Below are 24,294 nucleotides of genomic sequence, written 5' to 3' on the forward strand. Positions count from 1 at the left end.
ATATAATATATAATCATCCTGACTCTTTAAGCAACGTGTTCTATCTCGCTAAACCTCACAACATACTCTGATCACACAAAAGACACCAGCGTCTTCATATACATATCAAGCATAGCAAGATGATGGTGACTAGTGAGACAACGCCATACGAAATATCGTCAGAGCAGGTCTTGGAAGCTCTACGGGGGAGATATCTCTTTACAATCCTAATCGACGTCACAACATTGAAACTTTCTGCATTCAACTCGAGTTATCTGCAGCTGCCTGGTTCTAGAGTGCTAGGCCGACTTCTCCATATCAAGCAAAACACTCCTGCGCAGGCAAGTCATATGCACTATTAGAGTTGTATTCTAGTTGAGAAGGAAGGAGATCTCTTTCATCAACATTTGGGGTGTTTGGGAGACGATAAAGCTTATCACAGACAAGCACCGTTATCTTTGGGAGATTATGAATGCAGAAAAGATGGATCATTTCATGGCCCTTGCTGATCTACCTGTTCATTATCTTGGTCTTGCGAAAGGGCTGGTTTGCTCTGTCGTGACCCCACCCAAACTCAAATTGCATGTGGTGCAAGCTCGCAGTAAAAACTTAAAACATATCAACTAACCCTGGCCTATCTTTCTATTCTTAGTCACTGACACCAGAACTGATTGCTGCTAATCTACCAACTGGCAAGATCATCTATTCATACATACGTTCTATTGCACCAATCACACACAATACTGAACTAACTCCCGTTCACCTTATAGTCCACGACCCACACTTTCTACGACGAGCTGGCCATGATATTATTGTATACGACGATATAGGTCGCCCTGATGGATTTGCAGCGATTGTATGTCAAGCACTCATACTCGAAGGTCGTTGTACCCAAGCTCATTATCTCAGAGGCGGGATACGAGACTTTGCCAAAAAGTACCCAATGCTTGTAAAGAGGATTGCAGTCCCACAACAGCATCCGCCGCAGCAACAATCATATACTTCTCAAGTCGTCGTACCTTCTCGATCGTCGTCGTCAGGGTCAACAACATCATCGTCTACAGGTGTCCCGACAAGTAACACTAGTGCAGCTGCTACCCTGTTTGCGTCTGATGCAAACACATCGTCAAGTGTCGAACCACTCACGAGTACATCATCGTCTGATAGTAGTATACCCGCAGTTCCTGCTCGAACGTCTAGTCTCGGTATCACTACCAATAATAGCAATAATAGTAACGGTTTGGGTGGACCGACTGAAGAAGTATTAAAGGCTCTTGGCAAGGATGTACACCCAACATCACTAAAAGAAGCCATCCAGGAGCCAATAGCTCAACCTTTACAGCAGCCTTACGTGACTCCATCTCGAAGATCGTCATTAAAAGAGTACAAGGTGCCTGCTCGAAACTCGTCGTTAATTGATACCACTCATATGAGCATGATGGGAGTCAACTCATTTGATGCGTTATGGACTGATTCTGATGCATCGTATGTAAACGAGTATCAGAATGGTCATGCAAATACTAGTAATAGCAATACGGCCGCTGGTAAACAAACCATATATGTACCCGAAGAAGGGTTCTCATTGCCCGCTGGGGATGAAGCTGCTCAAGACGATGAAGATACTGCTGCTACTTTATTGTCACTCTCGTTATCATCTTCACCATCAAATCAATCAGCTCAAGAAACGCAGGGGTACTTTGCTCAACAGCAGCAGATAGATAGACACGGATATCATGGCACAAACGGTCATATTAATGAACATGATGACGACGATGACGACCTATCAACTCTCACCATGATGAATACTCCAGAGCCCGTATTGGCCATAAAAGTAAAACAATTACATCTGGTAGATGCAGTTTGGTATGGCAAAGTAGTACCATTTGGAGATGTACCATTAGCCATTTTGGATAACTTCTTATATTTGGGATCATGTTTTGCTGCACGTCCAGATTTGTTGAGGCAAAACAAGATTACTCGTGTATTGAGGCTTGGATGGGGATTTGCTGAAATTGAACCGTATTATGAAGAGGAAATTGACGAAGAAATAGATGGAGAGATGGATGGTGACATAAGTAGTAGTGGAGTATTTATACCGTCATCGACATATCCGAATGGTGAAGCTAGTAGCAACAGCAGTAGTGTATTGTCGTCTTTACAGTCCTCGCCTAATACGTCGCCAGTCCTTCATCGTGCAACAATACCACCACAACAGCCGCAGCCGCAACAATATAATGAAAAGACTCGAAAGCCAACCAGAAGACGTATAGTAAAAAGACGCCACCAAATCCGATATTACGATTACCCTATCGAAGATGTCGCCACCGAACCCATTCGAGTGCTCTTTGAAGAAACCACATCTATACTAGAAGAAGCTCGATTAGCTGGTGAACGTGTACTCGTTCATTGTCATGCCGGTGTATCGAGGTCAAGTACGGTCGTGTTGGCATACCTTATGAAGTATCGAGGTATGAGCTTGTACGACGCGTGGAATCTTGTATATATAATTCGACCCATCGTACGACCGAATGATGGATTTGCTCGTGCTCTACAAGAATATGAGGTTGAGCTACTTGGAAAGCCGACTTCTAGTCTACCGATATTCTGGATGAGTGAGTCGTACTCTTACTACCTGGAATATTTGGAGTGGTATACGAGGCTGTATATGGCAGATCATTACAATCATAGTAGGGCTGCTAATGGTGGTGGTAAAGGAAGTAAAAATGGAAGTGCTGAGGAAGACGACGCTCTCATCCAAATGTTACATTATCAGTATGCCAGACTCAAGAATGGAGGTGAGCCTGACCGTAATGGAGGGAATCAAACTAGGATAGTGCTTCCACCACCAGCACCGACAGTCATGTTGCCCTCCGGTAGCAGCACGACATCGTCTTCTGCATCATCTGTCGTTTATTCTAGTACTGAAGGAGGTGAATTAGTCGATGATGATGATAGTGAGTCTGTAGTGGCAGTAACCGAAGTTCCTGGTGATGAGAGTGGTACAGGGGATGCTACAGCTGTCGATGTCAACACAACACCATCTATCAAACAATCACTTCAAACAGTAGAAGAATAATTATACAGTACAACAAAAAGTAGCATTCTGTTGTTTTTAACTACTACAGTAATCTATGTATATAAGGAAGGAAACAAAATGGGGACACATTCCACAACTACTCCTTGCAAATCACACACATATAAACATTAAGTTTTGACGCACCTAAATTCTTGAAATAAATCAATTGCTCAGAAATACTATACGGGGTATATTTTTGTTTGTTGTTGTGCTGACGACTACTACAAAGTGTTGTTGCTTTCTTTTTCCCATTCTAAATGACTTCCTCCCTTTTTTATCAGACTCAATAATGTTAAGCTCTATACACACATCCCCACTCTCACACTCCTAATATATCCTACATCTCTCTCCCTCTCCCAACTTTCCTCTATACAGACGTGATATGTATCGGCGTCTTAACACTCTTCCCAGCAAACGATTCAAGCCCTTCGCCTTCGTACGACACCAATGGTGAAATCTCAACCACATCCTCACTTCCCTCATCCCCATTGACAATACTACACCCAACAGCCTCCAAAAACCTCTTGTGCTGCTTCATAATATCACTCCTACTAGTATCTGGCGAATCACCATCAGGCGATCCAGGTGCGTTCTTCAATGGCGAGAATTCCTCTGCACGTGCGACTTGAAGCACGGCGACTTTGGTGGCATGTGGGAGTACATCAAAGATAAACATTTCGAGTTTTATACCATTTGGTTTATCGGGTGACACCATCTTGCCAGATGCCAAGTCAACGTGTTTGATTTTTTTTCGTGCTATGTGGTAGTCGAGTTTGCCTTCAAACTCTTCAGAGCATATCGTGGATAAAAAGTCTAGTGTGTAGAAATGGTTTGCAATGTTTGCCGCCTGGTATACCAATCCACCATTACTATCTCGTTCGGCGGATAAGGCAGCATCCATTTCCGAGTATTCCACAACCCCATATTTCCCATCCCTGATACATATGATACCAACTGGTTCGTTCGGTGCTGTTTTTGGTACGGCTTTACACCCCATTTCAGCATCCTTGGCGACACAATACCCCATAAACGTCGGATCAGCTACCTTTACAAGACAGTTGTCAACACAGTACGCATGTATATATGGGATTCCTCGCTTTGACAGGTCGGCAAGCACACCCTCTTTACGTAGCGCTGCATATATACCACCGTTACCATCTGGAGCTACAGCAGGCGTATACTCATTCTCCATGAATATTTTCCCGGTGCTGTCAAAAGCAGGTAGCACACCCTGTTCAAAAAACATTACATTCTCTGGAATCAAGCCAAAGTAACGGTGTTCCTTGAAATACGATTCAGTTGGTTTACGTGTTGGTCCAGACGTCATGACATACCACGGGATGATTACAGTGTTTTCGGGTTTGTTGAAGGTAGATTCGGCGACTTTTTGTAGGCGTGCGATTCGTTCTCCTTGTAGCTGGAAGAGAGATTTATGGGATGGGAGGAGAATGTCGTAGCATCCTTTGGGTGCTGATGAGCCGAGACGGGTTCCTTGACCACCTGCGAGGAGGATGAGGCCGACCTTGTTTTCAGAGATGAGTTTGAGGCCTTCGTGTTTCCATTTCTTGATCTGGTAGAAACGAAACGCGTCGGTGTGAGCGATGTTGTTTTTGTCAGGATTGCGAGAACCAAAGACCAATAGTGAAATCAATGATATCGCGAATGAATGATAAATTCCATAATATTCATCATCATATAACCCCATATCTCACAAGCACATACCTCATCAGCATTCCCAGTAATAGTACTATACACAGAATCAGATGGCAATGGTTTGATGCCCCCACCACCACCACTTACATCCTTGCTTCCACCACCAACAGTATTCTTGAATATCCTATTACATCTAGCAGGATCAATCCCACTCAATGCAGTCAATAAATCTGATTGTTTTTGCGAGTCGTCCTTGATGGAATCCCAGAATGTAAAGACATGGCCTTGTCCTGCTTCGTCAAAGATGGGCTTGAGTGCTGCGTATGATGACATTATAGGATTTATATACGTGGTGTTGTTCTCTTGATTTGCTCCACTTGAACAGCTGAGTTTGGAAATTTCAATGGAAATGTAAGATGTAAGATCAAGTCCCACGTGTCAACAGAACCTGGAACAGAACAAAAGGGCTTTAATTCACGATGATTTCAACCTCTATACTTCTATATGATATCTGATATTTCTAATAATATCTAATAGTGATGATATATGTAATATAATAATGATGATAACGTTATGACTATGATAACAAACTGTATATGATACAACTCACACCTCGTCTCTTATCTAATGACCTCCCCTTTCCAACACAAATCACGTCGACGATGCGGTACTGCTAGTACCACTACTCGTCGTCACCACACCACCACCGTTCATAATGCCATTCCCACTTCCATTTTGACCACTTGGTGCACTGGAAAAACTCCCAGTTCCATACCTCTCATTCTCATTCCACCCTCGTACAGCCCTCAGTATCGGAGAAGGCAAAATCCAACTATTCGCGAATTCAACCTCCCGTATATTACTACCAGCTAAATGTGGTGTTGCTCCCAACCCCGGCGAAGCGCCGATACTCCAGCCAGATACGCCAGGTGACAGCATCGGTGACGGCGGCTGCTGTGGGGTTGGTTCGAGCGTGAGCGGTGTAGGCGCCGTTATAGATGTCACGTATGGTGTTGAGCTTGATGGGATTTGATTATGAGACGTGGATGTGGATGTAGACGATGAGTTTGTTGATGAGGAACTACTACTATTGTTGCTGTTGCTTGTGTTTGTTGTTTGAGCGTTAATGGGAGGACTCCACGGCATAAACCTCGGTGATGCAGAGTATCCTCGATTCGATGATGGGCCTATTCCATAGGGTGATTCGGGTGGTGTGGGCACATTATTGTTTTGTAACTGCTGCTGTAGTTGCTGTTGATGTTGCTGCTGGTGCTGTTGCGATTGCATTGAGTGCTGTTGTTGGTGCTGCTGCTGCTGTTGCTGAATCGGCAGTACAATACTATCAGAGTCCGTGTTTGAAGTTAACAAGTCCGATACGGAAGGTAACTGATATGTCATACTCGGCGGCGGTAAATGGATTTCAGGTGGTGCACCGTCCTCTCTCGGAGACGGATGACGGTTCATTATACGTGGCGATGAAGGAGGCATAGACATGGTTTGAGTGGCTGTTGTCACTACTGTTCTAGGCGATTCTTCATGTACACTAGGATCATCGTGCATGCTTGTGGTAGCACTTCTCGGTGATTCAATGTTGCTGCTATTGTTGCGATGATGATGTTTATATGATTCGGGAGTTGCTTCGGATGTTGGTGAATCCTCGGTTTCGTCATCCTCACGGCGACTAACACGTATGCGGCTTCCAACATCTTCGTTATGTCTCGTTCTTCTCCCTCTTTTAAAACTGATGGAAAGCGTAGCATGGGCTGCTTTCACGTGTTTTTTGAGTGTCTCTGCACGGCCAAAGCGGCGGGGACATCCAGGACCTAAGGAACGAAATGTTTCAGTACAAAACAAACGGATGTAAAGTCGATCTCCTGAAACTTACAAGCGTAAGGCATAACGGTACTATGCGCACTCCTAATATGCCTCGAGCAGTGCGAAGATCTACTAAAATTCTTTCCACAAGTCGGGCAAACCGTGCTACCAACACTTGTACTCTTCTTCGCTTTTGGCGATGCCGGCACACTCGACGACGACGAAGACTCTTGTTGCAGTTGCGAATATTGCGTATTAGCAGCCAGCATTAGCATATCGTGAGGCGTAGACGGTTGTTTCTTGTTGACGCCAGCTCCAGTAGGATTCTTTCGTGACGTTTGAGCAACGTTAGAGCTCTCGTCCATGTACTCGTCACTATCATCCCCAGACTCGTCTCCGGATACATCATCGTCTTCTTCTGCATCTGGCTGCTGTTTTCTTGGTTGCTCTTGTTGTGGTTGCTGTTGTGGAATGGCACTAGGACAAAAGTTTCGGAGAGTTAGAACAAGCATGCATACATGTAAAACTGCACAAAAGATTCGCATTTACTCTGTTCTCTGCTCGTCTCCAGCAACAGGATTAGAGGCCAAAGGAAAGGCAAAGGCCAGCGTTTGATTCCTTGTATTGTTCAACCAGCTCGAGGGAGTAATAGGACCAAAAGTAGGAGGATCATTATTCGTTACAATTGCTAGGGCCATCTGTCTGCCCTGCTCTTGAAAGTGCTGTTGTTGACTGTTTCGCAACGGTTGCTGCTGTTGCTGCTCTGAAGGAGGGTATTTGGGACGCCGAATTGTGCCTAACTTCTGCGGGTGCATCATGTTCTGACTGTCCTAGCTATATCATCTCCTTCCTACTTATAAAACCCACTCCGCTTTTTTTACCCCCAACGTTTTTGAAGCTTTTGCACGTTGTCCAACTATTGGATGCAAAAAACAACTCTGCGAAACCATGAAACTAGAGCCGACCTCAGCGCTTTAATACAATGCGGTCTATACGATCACCGCGATCCATGCAATACACTCAGATCGGCGTCTGATCTTACTCTGTAGGATGCTAATGCGTATATTCTCACAAAACTTGAACTAGCCCTTCCTATGCAAAATTTCCGTTATATACATTAACTTTTTACATACCAGGCGGTCTCTCTCCACCGTCTCCCCCGCCTCGTCCCTGCATCATTGCTTCTTGCTGAAACTTGGCAAATTGTTGCTGAATCTTCAATTGAGCTGCTTGCTGCATTGGAAGAGCTCCACCCGGTGGGAGACTCATAGATGGTGGTGGTGGAGGTGGTGCATTACTACTCGGCATATTATTATTGTATGCTTGCATGCCAGGTGGCATGGTTGAGTTATTACTACTATCACTGGTACCGGGTGGGGCATCCCAATTTGGTGGCGGCTGATTGTTGTATCCTTGATTTCGTTGCTGCTGTTGTTGTTGCTGGTATTGTTGCGGAGGTGGTTGATGTTGTTGCGGTTGTTGGTTTTGTTGTGGAGATTGTTGATGTTGTTGCTGTTGATTCTGAGGCTGATATGGACTGTTACCACTGGGTCGTTGAGGACTGTCGCGATTCATTCCACTACTACTATTGCTAGATGATGATGGTGGAGCATTTCGTCGTGGACCTCCAAATCCAGGCAGTCGATTATTCGCCACTGGTTTGGTTCGTAATCCTGGCAATACTACATCGTCTAGACGTGGTTGATGAAGAACAAGAGTCAAGGTTTGCGAGCAAAAACGAAGTCCTGGAACTACAAATGACTGTACAAACACTCTTACCATCTTCATCATCCTCTTGCGTACTCCTATCAGCTTCAACTTTAACAGCCCCGGGAATCACACCAATAGGAACTGGAGCACCAGGAACCCTTCCATAAACACCAGGAGCCCAACTACCCTCTGCTCGATATCCGTATCCAAATCGATCCAACATGGTCTCTCCAACTCGATTTCTCGTCCAGAATCTCGTTGTATGGTCATTAGATCCTGATACAAGCACATGGCCCAATGGATGATAGTCTAGTGCCCAGACTTGTGATGGTTGACCTTGCAGTTCATGTGCATATTCTAGACCACCTATTGGGAAATCAGTTCCTACAGTCCAGAAATTGATGGCACCATCTGCACCTCCTGTTGTGAATTGCGTTTCGTGGATGGGATGCCATACTACGCCTGTTTTAATAAGCGTTGGAGAGTTGGGGTCACCGATACAACAAAAGAGGAGATAGAATGCCTCGATGCAACATTGCTTACAAGTAACATCCTTCTTGTGTGCTCGAACAGTTTGCAACTCCTTCAAAGTCCTGATATCGAATATCCGACAATTGTGATCTCGAGATCCAGTAATCAACCAATTTCCATTCTTGTTCCATTTTGCTGATGATATCGTGTTTTTGTGACCATGCCTGCAGGAGCAAAGAGGTTAGTATATTCGGAGAATCTAATGCTACCTGTTTTCTGGAAACAGCGCTTTCAGCGGGAAAACTTACAATGTAGCTAGATTTTTACCAGTCTTTGGATCCCATAACTTGACGAGATTATCTTTGGATCCTGTGACGAGGAGTGCTTTTGTAGGATGCCAATCTATACATTTAACATCCCAACCATGACCTAGTAAGATGAGATCAATGAATCGTTCGTAAATTTCCTGTAGGCTTTTTTTGCTCTTTAATCTCATCAGTAACCCCAATCGTGTGGGCATACCTTGAAGAACACATTCTTCAGTAGCTTGCTCAAAGTTCCATATCTTTGCTAACGAGTCATCACTGCATGATGCGAATTTCGAATCTGTTGGTGAAAAGCTAATTGTACAGGGTGTTTCGGTATAGGTGAGCAAAGCATTTATATGCATGGACTCTTGGATGTTCCGACTTCCGGAAATATTGTGAGCTCCCTCTCTCTCACAAAGTACTTACGCCAATTCGCGAATAGCTTCACGATGCCCCTGGAAAGCCTTCAAGTTATTCATATTCGATTGCCAGTATTTGATCATGCCTGAATGATCAGCAGTGACCATCCATGTATCGTTGTGAGACCATATCATGGCTCGAATTGCTGAATCGTGTGCCTACAAAGACAAACAAGTCAGCAGTGACTTTTATTATAGCATATGTCCGCAAATGAGCAGCGCTTCATCAGATAGAGTTCAAAACTGGCCTTTTTGCTACCAAAATTACTCAAACTCATCATGCCAGATGCCACGCATACCTGTAAGATTGTCTCGAAATTGAAGGTCAACCCATTCCATAAAGTGAATTCACCACTTTGTGCGCCCGTTACTAGACGTCGACCATCAGGCGTCCACTGTGAATATAGAAAATATTCATTAATCACCAATTATAGTGAATCTGCTTCCTACATTCACATACCTTGACGACATTGATGGGACATCGAACCTTGTTTGTCGACGTGTGAATGTATTTTGTCGTTATACCCGTAGTTGGGTTGTCTGGGTACATGCTAGGTGGGAGCATCTAATGGTGTATGGTTATAGATTGTCAGCAACCAATCCTTCATAGTGTAAGTAATGGGGCTGTTTTGGTTCGTCCAAACACCCTCCCATATCTTCACAACACCGCGTTCTTACATTGACTGTAAAATTTGGATCAGGCTGCATCAAATAAGTGTTCTTCTTGTTCTTTTGTGATGCTCTCAGCTACGACAAAAATTGCATAGAATGAGTTTCGCAAACAACCAAAAAAACACCATCCAATAACCGTCTACATGATAGAACTTACTTCGATCGCTCTCATCATTCCCGAATAATAATCAACCGTTCTCCTCTGCATTGATTTGCGTTGTCGCTTTTCGACTGGTTGATTTGGATGAAATAAGCCGGCAGCTCCTCCATATCGACGATATCCTGGAGGTAGCTCGCTCATAATCACTGATGGGTCACGTTCTCCGCCTCCATAGCCTCCTCTATAGCCCCCTCGCTGCATCTTTGCTAATATATATTTTGTTGGACGTTAGAAGTTGGCTGTTGGAGCTCAAGACAGTGGAGGGGCCGAACACGCTCTTTCTCACGAATGAAACCGTTTTCACGCGATCGACCGCGACATGTTCCAGAACGCTAAAATTTCTTGTTAAGATTTTTAATAGAATGCAAATCAAGCAATGTATTTTTATTTTTTTCAGGAACTTGAAACTAACTGTCCGCACCGCGTAACAGGGTAAAAAGGCCTTCCAGGTTCTCTTTTCAATCTCTCCAAGTATCTGCACATTTCCAATATGATCTCGAGATTGACCCACATACAAAACATCATAAAGAAAGCAAAGATCAAGAACACCACTATGATGAACTGGATATCAATCGAAGCTGCTCCATCAGGTAGCATTTAGCATCCCCATTACGGTACAACGACGTGGTGCGACTTTTGGGATTGGGTATCGTCTTCACTTCCGGTGTACTTGGTGAAACGGCTGGTGCTATACCGCGGTATTATTGGCCGGTATAGCGACGTGTAAAGCGATGTGTATTTTTTTTCTTGAAATGTAGTTTTATTAAACTGAAAAGAAGAAAGCACATCTAAAGTACTACTACAACCCTCAAAACACGTCCCCCTTCCTCATGCGAGCTGTCAGCTGCAGCCCCACACCCTTCATGATAGCGAACCCAATCCGGCGAAAAATGTTTGCGATGTGTAATGAAACATCGCAAGAATTGGCCAAACAACACCAACATAGTTACAGCTGCAGGCCGCAGGCGTAATCATGATGCTTCGTCGAACGGTGTGCTAGTTACCAAGTTTCAAAATCGTCCTATAAGTGGTGTAGAAGAGATCGGACTTCTTAATAGTATAAAAGTTTCTTGCCTGAAGTTTTCGGGGTTGTATTGTAGTTTGGATATATTCTGCCAAGCATGGGAGAAAAGAAAGTTAGCACTGGGAAGCCATGCCCACGCCATTCATATTAAGCTTTGAAAGCGACAGCAATATATATTTCAATGACTCCTACAATTTACTAATAAACGTTTGCACATCTTTTGCTAAAGCTTCTGGATTCTCCATTGCGCCAAAGTGACCACCACGTTCATGAACACTCCAGTGCCTAAATCGGTTCAAAAAAGGTCAGCAAAGAAGGCACTACAACCGGCGTAGCACCCAATCTCTTACTTCAAGTTATAATAACTCTCTACCCAATTCTTTGGGGGCTTGGAAAGCTCATTTGGGAAATTGGCCACACCGGTGGGAACCGTGACGTATGGCATTTTCTTTGAGCCAGATGGTTTACCAGCACTACGAGCTGCAGCAGCTGCAGCGGCTGCCTGAGCACCTGTTCCGATGCTTTCGTAATACAATCTCGTGCTTGAGGTAATTGACCCTATCAAGGCAATTTTTTTTGAATTTAATTGTGAGTGTCATCTTATTGAATCAACCTGGCGTTTTGAACACCAACCATTGATCCAGTAAATCATGACATTGTTGAGCAGAATATCCTTTGAGAAGGAGTTGCTCAAATCGCCGTGGCAATCGGACCATGAGTGGAACTATTCATGACTCGTGTTAGCCATGAACGAAAAATGGATTTGAAAATAGCTCAATGTCGTGCCTTTTCGATAATCCAAGCGGCGAGTCCGACAGCTAAATTGTTTTTGGATTAAAGTTAAGACTCCTGCTATTTTCATTTCATGTGCATGCCAAAACAAAGCTTGACATACGTGAGTCTGTAAGTCCATAACCCAATGTCTGTGGTTTAGTTCCCTGAATGGCCTGATAAGCCAATTCACCACCATTCGCATTAAACTTTGAAGCATCGTTCAAGCCCTTGTAGTCTTCTTTTGAGAGGAAGAAGAGTGGTCCAGTGTATTTCAGCTCGAGAATCTGCATTCTGTGAATCCAATTGGAGCTGTCGTGTCCCACGATACACAAGTTGATATGAATCGCTGTTTGACAACCAATGATGTTAAGCCATATTGAAACATTGCAGCCCACAATACTTCATACCTAGACAGTTCTTTGGGTAGTAGAGACCCAACGTTCGACATATCGACGAGCCCCAGTCTCCTCCTTGTGCGTAATAAGTCTTGTATCCAAGGCTACAAAGGAGAGCCGTTAGAAAGCTCGCCTTCTTAGCAAAAGACTAAATTGGTCTTGTCAAACAGTATATACTTGAACATGAGTTGGTGAACAGTGTCAGCGACCTTCTTGACTCCAAAACCCTTTCTCTTTGGAGCAGACGAGAAGCCGTAGCCAGGCAAAGAAGGAACGATCATATGGAATGCTGGTCCACTTTTCGGCTTTGTCAATAGTGGGATTAGCTTCCAAGCTTCGTAGAATGAACCAGGCCAACCTGTTTTCCAAGATAAAGGTTTTGTGTCAAAAATCAAAAGTGACGGATTCTGATATCTAAACAGCTCACCATGTAAAAATAGCAATGGTTTAGCATCAGCTCGTGGCGACTTGACATAGACGTAGTGGAGGTTGATACTACATTGTTGGTTTGATCCCAGTTAACGTGGAACGGATCAAGGCAAAGCAAAGTATACAAGAGCCAAACACAAAGCTTACTCAGTCTCAGGAATATACATCTTGAAATGATCATATTCGTTTACTAAATGAGAAAAAAGCAAGCGACATGAGTTCTGCCGTCCATTCTTGAATACATAAGCAACGACATACAGTGTATTTCCTGCTGCCTCCAGTTGTAAGAATTCTTCCAATAGTCGACCAACGATTTCATATACTGCAAGTTTGAGCCGTACGTCCAACCTGCGTCCGTGAGTTCTGTGGAAGGGAAATGTCACGGTTACCAACAGCTGGACAGAAGAACGAGGTTGAAGGAAATCATTGAAAGTGGTGTTCTTACCATCAGGAAAGCGAGTTTGAGCTAATCTTGTAGCTAAACGTGGAAAAAATAGTCTGTAAGCTTCGTGCAAAAACAAAACCACGCTTCCTTCACATCGATTACCCAAATCACCCAGAAGCTCGTCAGAGACATGGATTTTGAAAGGCACTGGCGTCCTTGGAGGCCCACGTGGTGACTCGCTAGCACACCCTTCGAATTGGAATACGTCTGCCATCGTTTAAGCTTTTCAGTACAAACGACATAACTTCCAACCGAATTGTTTCATACTATCAGATTTATTTCCAAGTGTAAAAATGCTCTATAATTTTTCAAATCGTTAGACTTCAACCCTTCGTACTTAAGATCGCACATATGAGAATTTGTAGAATCTCATCAACCAAATCAAGCACGGATTGCCAACCGCTGATTCAATTCTCATTTGTCACCGATAGAAATCTATATTTCAGAGCTCGTCACTTCAAGGCTGCGTCATCCCTTTCTCTACCGCGTTGCGTCCGATTCGCAATGTATGACTGAGCAAAAAATGTGTGAAAAACGATTCACAACTCTTTAAGATACGCAAAAGGAGGAAAAGACCTCTGAAACACCAACGAGGTACTCCAGACAGGGCCCCAAACTCAATCAGCCTTGCTATCGACGACCACCACCGCACTCCTACATTCACTCTGACTCTGCCCACCACAAAGTGACTCAGTCTCGAATCAAGCAACGTCACTGAATTCTTATTAGGAATTGTAAAAAGCTCAGTCGACGACCACAACCCAACGCTCAATAAGAAACTGAAAATGTCTCCTATAATGGCAGCAGCAATCGACATGGCAGCTATTGCCATGGCCCTCTAGACATTTGAAAGAAAACACACCTTTTTCATATATAGTCGGCCATAACCTCTCTCCTATTTTAAAATCAACCAATGGGTCCCTTCTCTAGTAACAACTCCACTGAACTCTCTTCTCATGCTATCCATGTCTCTGAATCAATTGCAAATAGAACCATCGTCGTCGAAAATCTTATCGGTAAGAAGAATCCTCGTCTCGTCTGTCACAAGAGGCACCTCCGTGCTCATTTCTATCTTCTCTTTGATCCAGATATCGCAACAGGACTAATTGACTCTTGCTGGCCAAACCAATCCATATCGTCTAAAACGAAACTGGTGCCACTTCGACGATTCCTTCAGGAAATCCTTCGACGATCTCGAACATCATTCTCCACTCTTCAATTAGCCCTCTTATATCTAGTCCGTCTTCGTAATGTATTAAAGTCATCGTCACAAACAGCACAAACTCAATCACCACCACCATCATCATCGACTGCAACCACCACCACCAATGTACATTCTGAAATTGCATCGGCTCTTACCGGGTCACAGGACAAGGCACCATCTCCATCCATCTGTGGACGACGCATGTTTTTCTCGGCCTTGGTAGTAGCTGCCAAATATCTCCAAGATCGAAACTACTCCAATAAGGCATGGTCCAAAATCGCTGGTCTATCTATAGCAGAAGTCAATACCAATGAGCGGGAATTCCTAACTGCTATCGATTATAATCTCTATGTATCGCACCATACCTTTGCTACTTGGTCATCAGCTCTGATGGTCAAGGCCACTGGTAGTATCAAGAATAGTGGCAACATAGTAGAAAGTCGAGAACAGGTCTTTCAAGCACCAGTATCTAGTAGCCATAGTAGTATTAACAGCACCAGCAGCACTAGTAATGGTCCAACGTTTACCATGATGACCATAAACACGTCACATACGGCCACGCCATCATACTTGCCATCACCCAAAGAGCCATCTGATACCAACACAACAACCATGTCATCAAGTCCCATCACTGATGAACTGTATAGCATAGCATTCACATCGCCGGAATCTCCGTCAGCTTCTAGCATCGAATCATCATCACCAACCCAACAAAGTAACAAACGAAGATTCGATGACGATAGTAGAGACACCGTATCACCATCATCATACGTATCCATGATGTCCATTCAACCACCTACATGTCGGGATTTGCAACTGCTTGATACCCGTAGGAGTAAGAGGATGAGACTTGAGGTCTCAGTAGTATAGGTCAATATGGGGATCTTCTCGTTGTTGAGGAGACGTTGAAATCTGGACGATATTCAATTATATTTTTCATTGTCACCCAGTAGTTATAAATTGTTCTTGTCTCGGCTTCAAATAAAATTTCATAAACTTTCAATGAAAGTGAGTGTTGAAATGTTTCTGATCTCGATCTCAAAGTGATAGTATCATGAAGAGAGATACAGCCACTTTGTAAAAGCGAAGTTTAGGATCTCCATCTTGAAATGTTCGTCGAGATTCCACCAAAGTTCAACAAACTCAGACTCAAAGAAAGACGCAAATGTCAAAAAGACTGAGAATTCAAGAGCAAGTGATGGTTACGGAGACGTTGACATAGAGTAGGAAGCTTCTGTTCCAAACTAAATTTTAGAGGTAGCGACCGACGTTGTCTCAAACAGCAAGGGTATCGGCCAGCCGAAGCTGTGTGTGAATCTGAAGCCTCTTATTGTTATCATATATAATTACAACCTTTTTTACAACCTCAACTGCAATTTTAGTTTTCTAATGCGATATATCAAACAACACCCCACTCAACGTTGCCGATTCCTCGTCAAAACATCCGCAGTCATGATTCTTGCTGATGAGGCTCTACTCTTAATCCACCTCGTCATGGCGCCTGTACTCTCAACTCCTACTCGATATACTAACGTGAAGAGTGTATGTGAGTCGCAACGTTCTGGTACTTTGAGGTTACAAAGAGCATCTTACACTCTTTTTCAGTTTCATCCAATGACTGAGTGAAATCAGACTTTTCAGTTCGTAGTCTGCTGGTTTGTGTATAGTCCATAATAAGTTGAATTCGTTCCTTGAATGTCTGTTCATGAGTTTCGTGTCAGTTCACACGTGTAGGAACAGAAATACATGTTCAAAGTACTTGCATCAGATAGGATTCTCGACAAGGTTGCATCAACCACCCTATAGGTGTAGAGTACTCGGTTAATGGTAAGCAAGTGCATAGCGATTGTACACTCTGTTCTTACAGATTGACAATTCGAATGCCAAATTCATAAAAGTATGGACACAGATGATGTATATTGACAGCCGTTGGAGCAGCCTGAAGGTCTTCACGCACACGAGCAGAGTAGAATTTGGGCAGGTCCAGTTCGACATAGTTGCTAAGTTATAACGAGTGAGCTCGTTATGATACATTGAATCAAATAAATGGAGGTTTTACTGTATAGCTAATGTCTCGGCCATCCAGTAAGGCAGTTCCACTCGCGTGTTTGCTGGTAACTAGATTTTGAAGCAAATGTTTGGGTTGATGATGGTTTGGTATGATGAAGGAGGAATGACAAGAGAAATGGTAGATCTTGATTGTAATGTATATGATGGTCATGATTGCACATACGTCGGCTTCATTGTTTCCGTCGAGAAATCCGTAGCCTGGAACTGGGTAGGCGAAAAAGCAAGGAACCCTCTATGCAAGACGGCATGGATGGTTAGAAGAATACAGTCTTAGGAATTTCAAACAAAGCGTGTACCTGCTGATCTGCTAGAATAGACTCTATATCAAAGTAAGCCGATCCCATATTGAGGAGTGTTTGTGAGGAACGTGATGAGAACGAGCTTTGAGTTGGAAGTAGGACAACACGAGTTCGTGTGTGCCATAGGAACTAGGCTTTATTGTGTTATAGAATCCAAGCAAATCATGCCAAACCGAGCCAAAATCACGGATCAAGATGTGGATCTGGGATGAATTAACGGTCTTTGTCATTTTAGGACGTGCATTTACATGTATAGAATGCAATGCGAGATACTCGAGCTCAGCCTGTAGGTTCAACTTATTGGCATGACCGTGTTTCCATTTTTTCGTGGTTTCTTTTTTTTCTGTTTCGCCCCGAAGAGGACATTACCGTAAATCAAACCCATTGTGCAAGTAGATAGCAGCAAGACAAGGATATCCTGTGCTGCCAGCTCTCTACGTCATCTCCCTAGTCGCTTCTAGTAGTCTGTGAAAGCCAAAGGTCGTTGGCTCATACCCGAGCATCATTTCGTGGCTTCTGCGAGAGATACCTCCAGCCAGCATCAAACCACTACTAGGCCTTTTGACCCAAAGCACCACTCATCTGTACATTGCCTCCTCATCAACATGTAAGCTTATTCTCTCTTAGCAAAGTCATCAACCATTTCAATTTATAAGTGCTCGGGAGACACCCAGTGCATGTCGTCCCTTTATTCAGCGAACAGCCAATTTTGATTTGATGCATTCTTTTAGGCAAGCACGAGAGTCCAGACCCTCCCCTGTATCTAAATCTCTAGATTACAACGATGGTCGGGTTACGCCGCCACCTCATGTCAACAGTCATCATGAAAACAACATACATCCAAACGATACCTACGAGGTACACCAAAGCGATCATTCTAGAGACCACTCTCGCTACCAACAGCCTCACCCTCATCACTACCCATCACTTCCATACCCACCGATTCAAATGATACCAACAAACGACAACAACGCTCACCACTACCCTCCATCACAAGGCCAATACTATGCATATCCACTAGGCTACTCCCAAAACCCATACCCACACTATCCTCAACCAATGTATAATCATCCTGCATACAACCAGCAATACCCTCAACATCACCAATACAGCCAGCCAATGTATAATCCATCATACTATCCTAGCGCACCCCCAACCCCCATACCACCACCACTCAATCATCCACAGAGTGGCATGGATCAACGGATACATGACAACTCGATACCAATGATTGCTCCCGTTCCAACAAAGGTCGTAAAGCCTAAACGGGCTGTCAAGAAGGATACCGATGATGACTCGGCATCAGATCATGGCACGAATGATACTGGGACTGGCAAGATATATAGGTGCGAGTATCCTGGTTGTGACAAGATCGTAAGTGTGTTTCGTGTGTGTTCTGATCAAACCTCTGAACCTAATATATCAAACTCTTGCTAGTTTGGACGTCTATATAATCTCAAATCACACACAACGTCCCATACTGATGCCAGGCCATACAAGTGTGAATTCTGTGAAAAGGAGTTCAAGTAAGCTGTTCTTGCTTGTAGGCGAACTCTCAAGTATCTTGTAACAAATCTGACCATTCTGTCTCCTTTACTTAGACGTACTGCTGATTTGAAGCGTCACATTCGCTCCATTCACAGCGACAATCGACCCTTCAAGTGTGAATCATGTGGTGAAGCCTTTGCTCGCTCTGATGTCTATGTAAGACTTCAAAACGTTCATCGCTATTGAGATTCAACAGCTGATCAAACTTGCAATATAGAACAAGCACGTCGAAAAGTGCGCCCCGGGAACCCTATCAGTCGGCAGGAAGCGTGCTCAACCCTACAATATCAAACAAAAGAGGGAAGCAGAGGCAGAAGCTTATCGCTCTGCAAGTTCCTCAAATCATGAAACAGGAGGTGGGCCTGATCGAATGGCTATACTGGCCGAAGCTTCGTCGGCTCTATCACACAGCACCGAAGGCCATCAACCGGATATTGTATATGGCCAAGACACATATCAGGTTGGGTCTTCAAAGGATGATGAGCAAGAGAGACAGGATGAACAACAGCAGCAACATCAACATCATCAGCAGCCACAAAAGCAACAACAAGGATATCAAAATGATTGGAATTCGTATTAGGGTCTTTTTCGTAATAAGTCTTGACGTTGAAAGTTTGCTTTATAGTAATTTCCATCTGTACCGTAGTTGTGTCTTTTATTCCATATTGCTTACATATATATCACTGTCTCTGCAGAAATGCTCGACGACTGTGTTTGTGTGCCTGGTTGTTTGAGCAGTATCATTTGTATAATATTGGTAGAATTAACACTGCCTCGGCCGCAGCAAAAACGAATCGCAGCGGCATTCCATTTCTCTACCTTCAAACTTCAAAGTAGCAAAAAAGCTCACAGCAAACGAGAAGACCACATCCCAAGCAACAACCATGTCTTCAATCATTGGAAAGATTACTCACGACATCAAGAAGACCGTCCAAAGCACCGGTCTTCTCCAAAACGAGCACGCACAGCTGAATGTCTTTCTCGTTGAATCCAAGGTATGTGTGTTTCTGCCCAACATTCAAAGACCGCGAACATGAATTTCTTATTTTTCTACTTTTATAGGAGTATATACGTATCGCTAAAACACTCTCGACCCAGAACTTGCTTGGTATGTTGTGAATTCGCGCTCATCAAAAACCGAAAGATGGAATTTTGGGGTTGACGACGCAATATCGTTTCTAGTCTCCAAAGCTCGCGAGGCATGGACAAAAAAGCAGGGCGAAGACCTGCAGGATATCCTCGGAACGCATCTAAGTGCTATTGATACCGTGCGTCTGCTACCCAAACACACAAGTCAGACAGACAGACACCTTAAATCTAACTCTTGTTTGCTTTTCTCTAGTCAACAGCAGACGCAACATCCCACTTCTCAGACTCGCTCCACACTTCTCGCGAGCGCATCAAAACGTGCCGTGCCAAAGAAGACGCACTCTACACCCTAAAGAAACGTCGTGATAAACTTAAAGCGGAACTTGATGCCGCACACAAGAAGAATACAACGCCGAGTGGCAATGTGCAGGCCGAGTTGGGGATGGTTGAGAATCAGGTGCTGGGAGAAGAGAGTGAGTTGGAGGGGTTTAAGAGGGCGCAGTTTAAGAGTGTGTTGGTAGAGCAGGCTGATGCGTTTAGTGCGTTGGCGAAGAAGGTGTGTGTTACTTAAGAGTAGAGCATGTTGGTGTGGTTTGTGTTGGACTTTAGGCATTTGGGCAATTGGATTCTAAATTGACTTTTTTCGCTTTTGCTAGCTTGAAATCATTGCTACCTTCACTCGTCACCTTGGTGAGCAAATCCCGCAAGGAAACCCGCCGCCTGGACAACCGTTACCTAAATTCGCTGGTAGGCCACCCATTTCCATATTTTCATCAAACTCTCTTCCATTCTTTCTTCCACTCATTCCGTTTTTTGCAACCATCACAGGCTCAAACGTGACATCCCAAATAATGGCCGACTTCAACCGCGCAATGCTCCCACTCCTGCAATCCCAACCCGCTGCAGGCGCTTCCATCGCTTCAATTCCCAGCAACCTGTCTCTAAGCGCTCCCCAGCAACCAACGATGGGACCTCCAAGTCCGTTAATGAGTCATCAGCCACAGTTTAATGGCCAGCCTGGATTCCAGCCTCCTGTGAATGGTATACAGCAGCAGCAACAGCCTTATGGAGCGCCAAATGGTCAGGCTTATGCTAATGGCACCCCGAATGTAATTGGAGCAGCACCATATGGAGCATCCAACGGAGTAGCAGCACCATACGGATACAGCAACGCTCCACAACCACAAGTGATGAACGGTATTCCACCCTTCACTGGATCGCTAGGACAGCCTGCGAGGGAGTCTACTCAAGCGCCTGGACCGGTAGCTACATCGCCACAACAACCTGATACGTATACTGATGTATCTGCTCCTCTGCCTGTATCTGTACCAGCTGCCACTCAACCTGAACCTGCATCAGCACCACCTGCACATGTAGCTGTTGAAGTTGCGCATGTTGATCAAGCTCCAGTGGTTCCGGCGGGAAACCCACCATCATATGATACGTCTGTAGCTCCTTCCGCACCCCCGTCGTTATAGAAATATTGTTTAGAGATGTAATTTTGATTGGTTTTGGCATAGCAACGTGATAATTGTGGTATAAAATTTTCGTGTTTTTTTGAGGATGCGAACGTCCAGAGAGCAATGGCGTATTAGAACTGTTATGCACGCTGATATAGATGGTCAAACGATGTGGTTTCCCAGCGTGATTCAGCAGATCATCAAGTCGGTATATTCTGTGTCACATACCTGTGTTTTCGTCACTTTGGTCACGATAAGGGCAGAGCAGGCACAAGGCATCATAGAACGTGGAAGGGTGAAGCTTGCAATGGTATGTGTGCTAGTGTAAATAGCGATCTAGCCAGCTCATCTGTCGTCTTTCGATCTTCCATTCGTCCTGTAATCCGAGTTTGCTCGCGAGCTTCGCCTGATATCAAAACACACGTCATACACCTTTTAACAATCATCATCATCTTCCTTTGTATCCAGGCATCATCCGTTCCCGAGAGTCTGAAGTCTGCAGGTGCCATAAACTCCTCCCAACACAACACATTGCTAGATCTCGGCCAACAAAAACAAGCACCATCAACCACAACAGAAGACAATGTCGAGCACCCTCTCGGCAACCCTACAAGCAAGGAATTATCAGCTACAACATTGAATGCACCTCCACCCGCTAACGGTGATGAGAAGGGCCGCATTGTTGAAGACGATGTCAGAGACGAGGTTGATAAGGATGAGATCCTAGAGCCCACTATTAGTGTATGGTCTGGAACGGGACTTGTTATTGGCCTGGTATGTTGGTGACTGCTTTATAAATCAGAATCATCGCTCTTCTTTAAACGCCCGAGTTGTGTTATTGAAGTGATGCTGACATTGTCGATTTTAGATGATTGGATCTGGAATCTTTGCTACCCCCGGCAAAGTTATACGAAGTGTGGGCAGTATAGGTGTGGCTTTGATGCTGTGGGTGCTTGGAGGCATATTTACATTCTGTGGCACTTTCTCGTATATTGAGATGGGGGTTATGCTGCCGAGATCTGGTGGAGAGCAGGCATATTTGGATGTTGCGTTCAGGTAAAATAAGAGTTAATGTATTATTGGCTTTGTTTTAAGTGATTCTAATCTATTGTTTATGTAGAACCCCCAGAGCTTTTGTATCCTTTCTCTTTTGCTGGGCCAGTATATTCTGTATACGTCCCGGGAGTATTGCAGCCGAAGGAAGCGTCATTGGCCGATACATCCAGTTCGCATACTTTGGAAGCGATATCGGAGACCCAAACACTGCGAGATATATCGGCCTTGGTGCACTTACGATCATCGCTATTATTACTTCATTGTCTAGTAAATGGGCTATTCGCATCCATGATGTGTTTGTCGGGATTAAAGTCATGACGCTGGTGTTGATTTCGATTACCGGGATTGTGGTTGCGAGTGGAGGTACAAAGGTGCCGTTATCGGGAAACTTTAATAATGCGTGGACAAATACGAGTAATAATGGTGGTGCGTATGCTCATGCACTATTTCAAATCTTCTGGAGGTATGTCGTTCGTTCCACGTCGTTTATAAGTCTACTTTCTGAAAATGTAACCTTTTTGATACCCTAGTTACGATGGATGGAACAACCTCAATTACGCAACCTCCGAACTCATAAACCCACGCAAAAATCTCCCCATCGCCGCAACAACCGGAATCACAATCGTAACCATACTATACATCCTCGCCAACATATCCTACATTGCTGTCGTGCCACTCGCCACCATCTTGCAGGGCAACGCTGTACTCGCTGCTCAATGGGGCACGCTGGTATTCGGTAATACGTTTGGTGGACAAGTGCTTCCTGCTTTGGTTGCGATAAGTACGTTTGGTGCTGCTATGGCGTCCACGTTTTCGGGATCCAGGGTGTTGCATATTACGGCGAGGTAAGGGCTTCGTTGGTTGTCATGTTAGCCAATCCAGTAGTTTCTGATGACTTTTTTTGCTTTAGAGCTGGATATCTGCCATTTGGAAAGACGCTTTCGCATTTGAACAGGGTTACTCATACGCCTGGTATACTCATCAATGTCAGAGGTTATGTTGGATTATCCATAGTTTTGACTCGTGTCTTTTTTTGGTTAGTGAATGCGTTGATAATGAACTGGATCATGGTCGTCATTCTCTTAATGGCTCCTCCAGTTGGACCGATCTTTGACTTTTTATTGGATCTGGTCGGATACCCTGGTAAGTGGTTGTTTGAACGATTCGACGTCAAAGCCTTGCCGTTTTTGTCATCTTCTTCGTTATTCTAATGGCTTTTTAATCACTAACATCCCATTCCCTCTCATTAGCGTACGTTCCTTTGCCACCGTGGTTCAATATTATGCGCAAACCCTGACCTGTTGGTTTTTTTATAGTTGGGTCTTTTACACACTCAGTGTCATTGGCCTTATCGTCATGAGAAAGACGATGGCGGATGTGATTAGGCCATTCAAAGTGTGGCTTCCAGGTACTGTGGTGGTTTGAAGAACCGTTCTGTAATTATTCCCTTGATTTTTTAATCATTTTTCCATCTCTTCAGTCGCCTACTTTTTCTTGATTGCTGGGTTCTTCCAATTTGTTATGCCGTTTGTGCCATGTAAGGCTAGTCTTGTTGACGATCTTGTATATCGTTTTTGCTAACTAGGGCTTTGATGTTCTTTACCACAGATGGAACTTCAGAGTACCCTTATTATTTACCGCCAGTTGTTGGATGGTGTTTTATGCTATCCGGCATCCCTGCTTGTAAGTTATTTGCAGTTGGTTTGGTTGGAACTAGTGGTTTCGACAGTTGACTAATCCTCGTATCCTTGTCCAGACTTTGCTTTCGTGTACTGGAAGGAGGATGCATCATTGGATCTCAAGTACTCGTAATCATTGGATATCCAGTACTCGTAGATTAAGGGAAAGGAATATTTGTAGTTTCCCGACAAGGCTTTCTGTATTTTTTGAACCGCAAGAATAATAATTGAACAAGAATCTATCAAGCACTACTGTATGATCAAACGAACTTGTAGACTGCTACATCGACATCGATTAGGCAAAACCTCATGTTGCCCCGACAACTCGAGACCCCTGTTTCTAGTGCAACCTCAAAAAAGCGCTGAATAACGAGATTTCGACGCAGACAGAGTTTAGAAGCCCTCGGTTCCTTCCAAAAGCATGCATCTTGCATATATGAGTACTAGTAGCGTTTGTTACTTGCAACAACCTTCGAGAAAGTAGAGCTTATCAGGACTTTATCTGTTTTTCCACGTCAATCGTGCGACACCGGACGAACTACTGCCTATACCCTTTGGC

At 44.1% G+C, this 24,294-nt stretch overlaps 8 protein-coding genes across 8 annotated transcripts; 3 read left to right on the forward strand and 5 right to left on the reverse strand.

The window, feature by feature from the left end:
* Window positions 1–462: 462 nt before the first annotated feature.
* On the forward strand, window positions 463–3,055 carry SmJEL517_g02778 (uncharacterized protein; the record flags this gene model as incomplete). Its single annotated transcript, XM_031168706.1, has 2 exons — window positions 463–525; window positions 632–3,055. The coding sequence occupies 2 exons, from the start codon at window positions 463–465 to the stop codon at window positions 3,053–3,055; spliced, it is 2,487 nt and encodes an 828-aa protein (XP_031025429.1).
* A 367-nt stretch (window positions 3,056–3,422) lies between these two features.
* SmJEL517_g02779 (uncharacterized protein) lies at window positions 3,423–5,041 on the reverse strand (the record flags this gene model as incomplete). Its single annotated transcript, XM_031168707.1, has 2 exons — window positions 3,423–4,625; window positions 4,778–5,041. 2 exons carry the CDS (start codon window positions 5,039–5,041, stop codon window positions 3,423–3,425), a joined length of 1,467 nt encoding a protein of 488 aa, XP_031025428.1.
* Window positions 5,042–5,359: 318 nt separating this feature from the next.
* Window positions 5,360–10,464, reverse strand: SmJEL517_g02780 (uncharacterized protein; the record flags this gene model as incomplete). The annotated part of the gene is made up of 13 exons (XM_031168708.1): window positions 5,360–6,531; window positions 6,594–7,000; window positions 7,073–7,286; window positions 7,657–8,214; window positions 8,303–8,695; window positions 8,777–8,928; window positions 9,013–9,133; window positions 9,227–9,324; window positions 9,439–9,590; window positions 9,731–9,826; window positions 9,892–9,996; window positions 10,110–10,178; window positions 10,261–10,464. 13 exons carry the CDS (start codon window positions 10,462–10,464, stop codon window positions 5,360–5,362), a joined length of 3,741 nt encoding a protein of 1,246 aa, XP_031025375.1.
* Window positions 10,465–11,475: 1,011 nt separating this feature from the next.
* On the reverse strand, window positions 11,476–13,544 carry SmJEL517_g02781 (microsomal epoxide hydrolase; the record flags this gene model as incomplete). Its single annotated transcript, XM_031168709.1, has 10 exons — window positions 11,476–11,572; window positions 11,638–11,845; window positions 12,183–12,407; window positions 12,469–12,560; window positions 12,634–12,814; window positions 12,884–12,951; window positions 13,033–13,075; window positions 13,144–13,248; window positions 13,331–13,363; window positions 13,433–13,544. 10 exons carry the CDS (start codon window positions 13,542–13,544, stop codon window positions 11,476–11,478), a joined length of 1,164 nt encoding a protein of 387 aa, XP_031025376.1.
* Window positions 13,545–14,243: 699 nt separating this feature from the next.
* On the forward strand, window positions 14,244–15,404 carry SmJEL517_g02782 (uncharacterized protein; the record flags this gene model as incomplete). Its single annotated transcript, XM_031168710.1, has 2 exons — window positions 14,244–14,346; window positions 14,419–15,404. 2 exons carry the CDS (start codon window positions 14,244–14,246, stop codon window positions 15,402–15,404), a joined length of 1,089 nt encoding a protein of 362 aa, XP_031025373.1.
* A 545-nt stretch (window positions 15,405–15,949) lies between these two features.
* Window positions 15,950–16,206, reverse strand: SmJEL517_g02783 (uncharacterized protein; the record flags this gene model as incomplete). Its single annotated transcript, XM_031168711.1, has 2 exons — window positions 15,950–16,062; window positions 16,128–16,206. 2 exons carry the CDS (start codon window positions 16,204–16,206, stop codon window positions 15,950–15,952), a joined length of 192 nt encoding a protein of 63 aa, XP_031025374.1.
* Window positions 16,207–16,395: 189 nt separating this feature from the next.
* On the reverse strand, window positions 16,396–16,948 carry SmJEL517_g02784 (uncharacterized protein; the record flags this gene model as incomplete). The annotated part of the gene is made up of 4 exons (XM_031168712.1): window positions 16,396–16,534; window positions 16,594–16,652; window positions 16,768–16,836; window positions 16,901–16,948. The coding sequence occupies 4 exons, from the start codon at window positions 16,946–16,948 to the stop codon at window positions 16,396–16,398; spliced, it is 315 nt and encodes a 104-aa protein (XP_031025371.1).
* A 4,194-nt stretch (window positions 16,949–21,142) lies between these two features.
* Window positions 21,143–23,868, forward strand: SmJEL517_g02785 (uncharacterized protein; the record flags this gene model as incomplete). Its single annotated transcript, XM_031168713.1, has 12 exons — window positions 21,143–21,310; window positions 21,469–21,774; window positions 21,869–22,056; window positions 22,121–22,519; window positions 22,587–22,901; window positions 22,967–23,028; window positions 23,098–23,199; window positions 23,307–23,325; window positions 23,373–23,464; window positions 23,537–23,593; window positions 23,665–23,739; window positions 23,813–23,868. 12 exons carry the CDS (start codon window positions 21,143–21,145, stop codon window positions 23,866–23,868), a joined length of 1,839 nt encoding a protein of 612 aa, XP_031025372.1.
* Between the last annotated feature and the right edge of the window lie 426 nt (window positions 23,869–24,294).

Source organism: Synchytrium microbalum (genome assembly GCF_006535985.1).
Source record: "Synchytrium microbalum strain JEL517 chromosome Unknown SmJEL517_scf0012, whole genome shotgun sequence".
NCBI classification, from domain to species: Eukaryota; Fungi; Chytridiomycota; class Chytridiomycetes; order Synchytriales; family Synchytriaceae; genus Synchytrium; species Synchytrium microbalum.